Below are 9,865 nucleotides of genomic sequence, written 5' to 3' on the forward strand. Positions count from 1 at the left end.
AAAAAAAAAAAAAAAAAAAGTGATTAATAATTGGATACAATGTAATGTCAAAAATCATACACAGTATCAAAAGGTAACTACCCTACAGAGAGCTCACAGAAGTATGTTCAGGGTAAACAAGCCCTGTAAAGATGGCTTAGACAGACAGGCTCCATTAACAGGGTCTGGCCTCTGCTTTACACTGAGGCATGGCTCAGTCCCTGGGGACCACACAGACCTCTATGAAAGCAATGCCTGCTTTATCCAGACAGAAGTACTAAAATACAAGAGCGGGAGAGATTGCCCAGCAGCTGAGAGCACTCCAGCTCTCCCAAGGACCTGAGCTAGATTTCCAGAACCCACATGGTAGCTCACAACCATCATTCAAGGATCTCTTCTGGCCTCTTTAGAGGTTCTCCACATGTGGTATAGATACACACTCAGACAAAACAGCCTGACACATAAATAACTTTTTTCTAAAACAAAACAAAACAAAACAAAAAAAACTGAAAACCAGCAATAAGCACCATCTGTTCTCACTCCACCCATACAAGATATCATGTAAATCACTTTAAAAGTACAACATGGGGCTGGCGAGATGGCTCAGCGGGTAAGAGCACTGACTGCTCTTCAGAAGGTCCTGAGTTCAAATCCCAGCAACCACATGGTGGCTCACAACCATCCGTAATGAGATCGGATGCCCTTTTCTGGTGTGTCTGAAGACAGCTACAGTGAATTACACCAGAATGAGCGAGGCCAGAGCAAGCAAGGCTGGAGAGAGCTGGGTTGCAGCGAGTGGGACTGGAGAGCAGCCACACACATGATGGCTCACGGCCATCTGTACAGCTACAGCGTACTCATACACATAACATAAATAAAGTAAATCTTGAAAAAAAAAGTACAACATGCAAGATGTTTACACTAAAATTCCGCCAACTGGTACAGTGAAAAGACTGAAAAAAGTAGTTGCCACCAAGCCTGCTTGCTGGTCAGACCCAATGCCAGAAAGGCGCCCCCCGGCCTCCACATGTGCACAGCAAACACGCACATAAACAAACGAACACATAAGTGTAACTTGAAAATGTATTTGTTGAAGAGGACTCAATCTAAGCTGGACTGTAACCAGCAGGAGCCATGTAAGCAACCTCAGTCTGTCACAGGATGCCCAGCGGCTTGGAAAGCACACCCCAGACCTCTAGCAAGGACCCTGCTCTGTCTTCAGAAACAAATTCCTTTTAGACTCAAAAAAGTCTTTACCTTTCATCTACTTCAAGAAACACACATCCTGGCGTGTGTGTTGTGGTGAAAACTCTTTTATCTACAGGGATTCGAGGAGCTATTAAAAAAGGAGAAACACTGATTAAGGGTCAGACATCCAATTAATCATCTACCCAACTAACAACTTAACACACAAGGAGGGAAAGAAACCCATATGAAATAGCAGAAATCTAACTCAGAGGACCGACTGGTCTGGGGTCAAAGCTCCCGTCCAATGAGACATTTCATTCCTAGCTTGACTTAATGTGAGGTCAGTCTACGGTGACTGCATTCTGTTTACTTTTCCATACAGAAAGGCTGCTGCACTCTACACAGCTTGTTTCTTTATCCTAAATGCTACCAGTTAGAGCTGGAGTGAGGGAAGCGCTGGACACGTGGCAGTGGCGAGCACTCCAAGGGGTGCAGAAGCAATGTGTTACATAATCATTCCAGTATCCCTAAGTCAGCAAGCTCTGCTCTAAATGTGCACGGGAAATGCAGGCAACGATCCAAGAACATGGCTTACTTCAGTCACTTGAGCATGGTTTCAGCTGTAAGACACCTTAAGTGAATGCGTCAAAGCCCACTGCTTGGAAGTACTCAGGGTCACGCCACATGCACACCTTTCGGCTGCTGCAGCTACAGTGCTTCATCCCAGGCCACAGTTACAGCACTGTTGGTTTTTTCTTATTATTTAACAGTGGTTCTCAACCTTCATAATGCTGAGACCCGTAAATACAGTTCCTCATGTTGTGGTGACCCCAACCATAGACCTCATAACTAATTTTGCTACTGTTATGAAAAGTTATGTAGATATCTGATATGCAGGATGTCTGATAAACAACCCCTGTGAAAATGTAGTTCAACTCTCACAGGGTTCATGACCCAGAGGTTGAGAACCATTGGGTTGGCATGTAAATCTATGGTTTTATTATTTCCTTAAAAATATTTTTATGTGCATAGTTGTTTGTCCTTCATGTATGTATAGGAGGAGGCCAAACGGGTTGTGAGCTACCACGTGGGTGCTGAGAACTGAACCCGTGTCCACTGAAGTACAGTGTTCTTACCCGCCAAGCTCTTTAGCCCCTTGTCCTTTTTTTTTAAGGAATTATTTTTTGGTCATTGTGCCCTGAACTAATTTTCACCATGGTCCTACATTTTCAGGTGACTTTTGAACAGGATAGTAATTTGTAGGAAAGCACACATCATGTCTCATAAGAACCAACTATGATTTTAAGTATTAGATGGAAGCTGCTGCTATTTACAAGTTTAGAAATGTATTTCTGTTTATTGAATACATACACTGAAATTTCCAAACACTTTTATAATATGACATCTCCCCCACTCCACCAACTGCTGAGGATCAAACCTAGGGCCTTGTGGTTACAGAGCAGGACAAGCATTCTACCACTGTGCTATACCTCCAGCTATTGGTGAGACAGGCATCCGCTATGTAGGCCAGGCTAGCCTTGAACTCCTTATGTAGCCCAGGGCACACATAACCCAGTCCCTAGAACATGTGCTTCCTGGCAAACTCAACCATTCTTGTGGCCTTTTCATGCAATAATTTTAGTGCTACCGTCTCATACATGACAGATATAAAAGGCCATAGAACAGGTCACCAACAGAGAAGGGACTAAATCACTGTGTCTATCCGAGTGTGAGGCACAGCCCACGAAGCCACAATGGCAGGGCTGACAGCGCAGGAAGACAAGGTCAGTGAACACCAGCCACAAGTGCTTCCCGAGCTCATGCCCCAGACTGGAGCTGCAACAGCTACTGCTATCCCCACACTGCTGTGTGAACACTGGCATTCTGCATCTTACAGAGAGCAGGGCGTACTGACTTACCTTCGTAACCAGAGTGAATCTTTTCAACCAGTGTTAGACAGCAAGGCTCTGGTTCTGGCTGGGCAGAGCTATGTACATGAACCAAATAGGGGAGGATCCGGAATGGGGAGTAATGCCTCTTCCGCTCTCTGTCTCCACCTCCACTGAAGAGATCAAAGGTGATTAGCGCTCGTCCGGGTGCACTCAGCCCACTGCAGATAGGCTGGTGAACGCTCACTCCACAGTAATTCCCAAGACAGAAAGACCCAAATCTAAAATGTTTAGAGATGTCTGTTTTCCCGAAGGGAAGGGAAGCTGGAAATCTCAGTCGGCCCTGGGCAGGAGCACAGCCACTCCTCACTGAGTAAGGGGTTCATGGAGGGCTGTTTACATCACTGCTGATCACCCCACGACTGGCTCATGACTGTGCCCCAAACTCCCGTGTGACCACGTGGCCAAACCCGCCTCTAAGGTATCCCTCTCCCTCCCCTTTAAAGAACGCACAGTCTCCAAGCTTCTTCAGCTACTTCCTTGGTTGCTGCAGGCTTGGCTTGAAGGTGAGTACTGTCCTGCAAAACGCCCAGCTGGGAGAAAGGGGTTTTAGAACCCAGCTTCCCAACCTGGCCTCTGGAGCAGAGCCTGACCCCTTCACAGTTCTCACCAAGGACAGCTCTGAGGACGAGCAAAAAAGGTGTCTAGTCTGTTGCTAGGGGGACATGCCACCATCCTGCAGAGTCTTTGTGTCCAAGTGTGAACCCCTTTCCTCTTTAGCTCCAGAGCCATCGGCAGTGTGGCAGCTCCCCTCACCCCAGGAGCCTGCTTCCTACTCCAGTCATTTGTATGAGGGCCTCCTCTAACCAGACAAGAGTTCATGCTTTTATCTGTCCAGCTTCCCTTCCACTGTTGTAAGGACTCCTTCAAGCCAAGGGTTCTAAGCCATTTATAGATATTTGCCCTAGACATTAACTACTGACCTGTACCTCTAACTAGAATAGGTTCTCATACAGTCTCAGTGTAGACCACAGATTAGCCTAGACACAACTAAGCACCTTTCCAAGAAGGTGCTTTGGCTCTGTGCTCCTGGGCTTCAATTATCTGCACCCAAGATTCCTACTGCCACTTTTACTCCTTCATGTACCATGCCCCAGTTCTAATCCATTAATGAATCCTGGAAAAGCATCCAGTTTTCTTCCACCACTTCATCAGCCTGACCTTACAACCCAAGCTGGTCAGTGCTCTCGCTGGGCTGTCTTTCACAGCATCTCTCTCCACACAGCATCCCATAGTCCTTTCCAGTGCAAAATATGCCTTCCTAATAAATGAACCCCCTAGCTGTGTCCGCTGTAAAGTCCAGCAAACACTGGCAGCCCTACAATAAGGACTGCCCCCTCGCTCAGACTGTGTCTCGGTGGCAATTCCCCTCCACCTGGAACAGGAGACTCCTGGAGAAACGACAACTCTTGAGTCTGGGGTAAGGAAGGCTCTGTTCAGTATGGGATGTCTCATGACTAAAGCAGAGGAGGCTGCCAAAGATCATGCGGGTACTGTTACAGGGGCAGGGCAGCTACCCTACTGGTCAAAGATGGGCAATTTCATCATTATAAAAGTGAATGGTAACTTTGTCTTTTAGAAGCATATTCTAAATTACTAACGGATGGAATGTTTGAGATCTGAGATGAAGAAGAAGACAGGGAAGAACTGGAGGAGGTACAGAGGGCACCAGGTTGACCATGGCTTATAGTTGGCCAATCAGAACATACTGGTTTGCAATACTATTTTCTCTGCTTTTGTTAGGTTAAAAAGTTCTAAGGAAGAGGTTTGAGGATAATCAATCTCAACAAAACTTGTTTCTGAAAGTGAAGTTCCCTGTGGTTTGGTCCCTGCTTCTTCATCTGCCCTCTCCCTCCTTTTCTGTTTCAGCCAGGTTCCTTGTTGACCCTTTGGCAGTCAGGCATGGCCCACCCCAGTGCACTTCTGCTACTACCACAGGGCCCGCGCTTCCTCAGGTCTCTGGCAGCTGGGACCCCCCCAGAGAAGACTTCCTTCACCACTCTCACAGTGCAGATGTGCTAGCTGCAGGGGCAGTGCACTGAGGGCAAAGCAGGGCTCATGGGAGGTCGTGGGAGCACTACCCTCAAGACAGCAGTAATGAAGTTTCTGTCAGAGTGGGTTAGCCCTGGTGAGAGCTGGCTGCTGTGGTGTCTGGCTCCCCTGCCCTGTTTGTCCTTTGTTATGAGGCCATGGCCAGACGCCAGCAGAATCGGGCTTTATGCTCTCCAGCTATGAGCCAAAATGAATACTTCTCCCTTTCAATCTACCCGCTCTTAGATATTCTGTTACAACAGAAAACTGACAAAATGAATCTGAATAAAACAGCAATTTCTTCCTGGTCCAGAATTTGTTGCCAGTGTGCACATTTATATTTATGTATTATTGGTTTCCTGCTTATAAAATTTAAGTAAATTTAAGTACAAGGTAGAGTACTTTCTGGACCCAGCAGCGGTATAAATAATGACATGAGACTTCTACATAGTTTAACTTAGAACTTTTGCTTTGACAATCTCCTAGCTAGCTCATCTAACTTAACTTGACTATCTTACCCATGACCTGCCACATGGCTAGCTCTATACCTTTCTCTGCTCCACTCTGTGTCTGCTCTCTGAACACTCCCATTCCCACCCTTTCCCCACTTCTGCATTCTTCCCTCCCTTTCTACTTCCTGCCCCACTATTGGCCAGCAGCTCTTTATTACAACCAATCAGCAGCGAGACAACATTCACTACACTTCTAGATTGCCTCTAGGCATGGGGGCTGTCTGTCTGACCTTCACCTGCCTCTAGGCATGGGGGCTGTCTGTCTGACCTTCACCTACATGAGCAGGTATGGAAGGACAACTGTTTACAACTACAAAGTCGCTCACGGGCCATGGAAATGACAGTCCTGTATCTTGCCAGCATTTAGCTCTCTGCCAGTACAGAATTAACAACTGAAAATACAAAGACACACCTCACACAATGTAAAAAAGGTTATCCCAACACATGGGGACAAAAATATTGCTTTGAATGAAGTATCTGATTCAGGTGGGCCTGAAAGTATTTACTGTAACAAATGCACATGTCACTCGCTACTGACTGACTCAGTAGTTCACGCAGGCCCTCCCACCTGGTGACGGTTTTATTTTTTTATTTTTTTGGTTAGGTGATCCCTTCTCCCTATGCATACAAATACTATTAGCTCAATTTTATGGCCTCTCTGGTTATATGCATTATAAACATTTTTCCTTCTATAAACATATGGAGTGGTTTCTACCTTCAATACTGATATTAAGTAACTGTGACACTTTACAAATGTTTTTCTCTTGCCTGGCATGGTGGCACCCACCTTTAATCCCAACCCCCAGGGAGGCAGAGGCAGGCGTACCTCTGTGAGTTTGAGGCCAGGCTGACCTACAGAGTGAGTGCCAGGATTACACAGAGACCAACTTTCAAAAAAAAAAAGTTTTTCTTCTTCCTATGAAAGAAACACCACAGTAGTGAAGCTCAGAGGGTGACAACTACCTACAAGAAATCAAATCCTGTTAAAGTGTGGCCAATTTTCTTGTAGACCACTTTCTTTTTAAGCCCTGCTATTAAAAATTCTAAAAACTGAGAGGTAGGCACGAGGAAATCTTATAAATTAATTTTAAATATGACTGAACTGAAAAGCAACAAGCAAGCAAACAAAACAGGGCCTGAAGCATGGCTATGGGAGTTTACTTCAAACCACGCCTCTTGGTGGCACAGGGCCAGCAATTAGCTTTCAGTGATTTTATTTTATTTTATTTTATTTTATTTTATTTTGGTTTTTCAAGACAGGGTTTCTCTGTATAGCTCTGGATGTCCTGGAACTCACTTTGTAGACCAGGCTGGCCTCAAACTCAGAAATCTGCCTGCCTCTGCCTCCCAAGTGCTGAGATTAAAGGTGTGCACCACCACTGCCCAGCCAGTGTTTTTATTTTTCTTCTAAATTCACATAGCAACAATCAAGAAGTTTTGTCGTTGTTGTATCTAAAACAGAATCTAGCTGAATACAAAGGAATCACTGTAAAAGTTGACTAGAAATTAGAGACTGAGCCACACTTTGAGCTCTGCGGCTTTACTTACCAGATTCTGCAGAAGAAGGGTTTCACTGGTGCACACTCATACTGCGAGGCTAGAAAGAGAGAGAGGTGGTCGCTCTGTCCCTCCCACGGCGGCTCCTCCACACTCACAGTCCTGTCCCACCACACTGGCCCTCAAGTGCTCCCGAGAGGTGTTCTCTCAGCTGTGAGAGGCCGACTGGACTTGCCTTCCTTTGCCCGTCGTCCTTCCCTCCCTCCCAGCTAAGCACATTTCTAACGCCACTATGATGTCCTGATGGCACTACTTTGGGGCCTGCAGTCTGGTCCACTGTAATAGCTGGGCAAATCTGGGGTATTTTCAGATCTCAGTTCTCTGACGTGTAAATGCAATTGTTTTCCTCCACCTGAGTTCTGACTTTGGGGAATTTCTACAACTGTGCTCTAGGTTCCATGTATGAGCCTCTGTGACTCTCAGGTACTGCTAAAGTCATCTCTAGAGGGCCAGACCAACCCTCAGCAGACTCATGTTTTCTCTCCCTCAGGCCAGCAGTTTTCACCAGCCTTTCTTAAACATACGGTGACAGCCCAACTGTAAACACATTTTAGAGTCAAATGAATCTTCTGCCCAAATGTTTGCCCAACTTTTTACTGAAAAGTTACTAAACTATGGGAAACTGTTAAAATACACACATCGATATTAACATAACTAGTGAGAATCCCAGGGATTCCAAAATACCGAACAGGGCTATGTCCCTGAACCTCTGAGGATCATAGGAAGAATCAGAAAACTGCCTCTTGCTCACAGCTCTTACACATTACATCAGGCGTCCATGTTCACCACCAGCCACTGCAGAGCCATGAGCAGGACTCTGTGATCTCAGGGGATATAAGCCCACAAGTGCTCAACAAGCTGGGAATGTATGAATTCTTGCTTCTGGAAATGAGTTCTTAAGAATCATCAGATCCTCCTGCGAGGTCTATACAACCGACATTAAGTGGAAGCATGTTCTAAGACATGACAAAACGGAGTAAGTAGCATCCTGTGTCCTCTGAGGTCCTGGAAGCTCACAGGAAGAGACTGCTCGTAGGTGAGCAGCGGGTTGGAGCTAGAAGGGCCTGGAGCTTATTAACTGCTCTCCGTTGAAACTTGCACCTGAGATGGACACAGCAGAAGCATAGCATCCTAGGTAAACCTGATGTATACTGTGTCTGCATGGCGGAAGTGATCATTTCAGGATATGTTAAAGCTTTAGCTAGGATGCAGATATCACGGCAACGATTAACCAGCAGAGAGCAAAAAGGCTGAAGATGCAAGCACTGTTGAAGAAAAAAACAAAACCAAACAAAACCAAAAAGAGATGGCAAACATGTCTAGCATCCTAGCATCTAGAACAGTTCCTGGTCTCACATCATCACAGAACGGTTTTAGAATGAAATCAGAAAAGCAAACACAGACAACTGAGGGTTGAGAATGTGCATTTAGGAAGGAAGATAAACACTACTAGGGTTTTTAAGATGGGAAAGGATGGGGATGAGCTGCTGTGCTCACCTGTTCTCTACTTTTAACATAATAAAAGGAATGTTTTTTAAAAAGTAAGTAACGGAGAGTTGGGAGAAGACTCAATGGTAAAGACACTGGCTGTTCTTCTAGAAGGCTCAGATTCAATCACCTGCACCCACATGTTAACCACCATCTATATCTCTAGTTCTAGGGGGCATCTGATGCCTTTTTATAGCTTCCGTGGGCACTGAAACCCGTGTGTTTTACCATGTGCGGATAAAACACCTATCCATACATAAAAAGACAATGCACTTATCCCTTCAATGGGACCTTTTCCAGGTCCCCTGGTTATTAACGGGAGAAGAGAGAGAAAGGAAGGGACTAGTCCAGGTACCAAGGTTCACACTTTTGTCATGTCATGTAAGACTTAAGAGATTATTCACAAAGAATGTAAAGAGTAGTGAGCAACTTTAAAAAGAAAATCACACGGACAGAATACCACAGAGAAAAGTATGGTCCTGCAGATCTGTTCAAGTAAATAGTCATTTCTCAAGGCAACCAAGTTACTGGGTCCATGAACTTTCAGGGGCCAGAAAAAGTGAACCGTAGCTCTCAGAATCTTACCTATAAAGTCACATCTACTAGACAAAGACATGGAGTCAACACAAGATGAAAGTATGTCCTTCTAATTCAGAGGGAAGAGGGCCTGTACCAATCAAAGCTATTTCTCATAGAATATATGTGAAATCTCACTAAGGAAATGCACTGGTCTGTCACGTTAATAAATGATAAAAATACCACTTTGCTGTGCTCTTTTAAAAAAGAAGAAGAAAGCCTATAGGTACGCGTCTTGAAATCCACACTCAGGTAAAGATGGGCGGATCCCAGAGTTTGAGGCCAGCCTGGTCTACAAAGCAAATTTCAGGACAGCCTTGGCCACACGGAAAACCTTATCTTAAACAAAACAAAATAAACAAACAAACATCCCCCCAAACAAAAAAAAACCCAAAAGAAATAAAATAAATAACTACATAAACTAAATAAAAAATAAGGGTAATGACATGGATTGTATGTTGAAAAAAACATGTTAATGTCTGTTCTGCTTCTGCAAGAACAACCTGATCTTAGTGCAAGCCACTCAGCCAGCACTGGTCTCATACCTCAGTGCAGCCACTCAGCCAGCACTGGTCTCATACCTCA

General features: G+C 45.0%; 1 protein-coding gene across 4 annotated transcripts in view; it reads right to left on the minus strand.

Moving 5' to 3' along the window:
- The window catches only part of Per3 (period circadian regulator 3), a 45,947-nt gene that overhangs the window by 30,912 nt on the left and 5,170 nt on the right, over positions 1 to 9,865 (minus strand). For all 4 annotated transcript variants that reach the window (XM_031379567.1, XM_031379565.1, XM_031379566.1 and 1 more), the window contains exons 5-7: positions 7,208 to 7,256; positions 3,087 to 3,229; positions 1,237 to 1,315 (exon numbers count right to left, since the gene is read on the minus strand). In XM_031379567.1, the coding sequence (XP_031235427.1) occupies positions 1,237 to 1,315; positions 3,087 to 3,229; positions 7,208 to 7,256 (271 nt within the window). The remainder of the gene's footprint in view (positions 1 to 1,236; positions 1,316 to 3,086; positions 3,230 to 7,207; positions 7,257 to 9,865) is intronic.

The sequence above is a fragment of the Mastomys coucha genome, unplaced genomic scaffold (genome assembly GCF_008632895.1).
Source record: "Mastomys coucha isolate ucsf_1 unplaced genomic scaffold, UCSF_Mcou_1 pScaffold18, whole genome shotgun sequence".
Classification (NCBI taxonomy): Eukaryota; Metazoa; Chordata; class Mammalia; order Rodentia; family Muridae; genus Mastomys; species Mastomys coucha.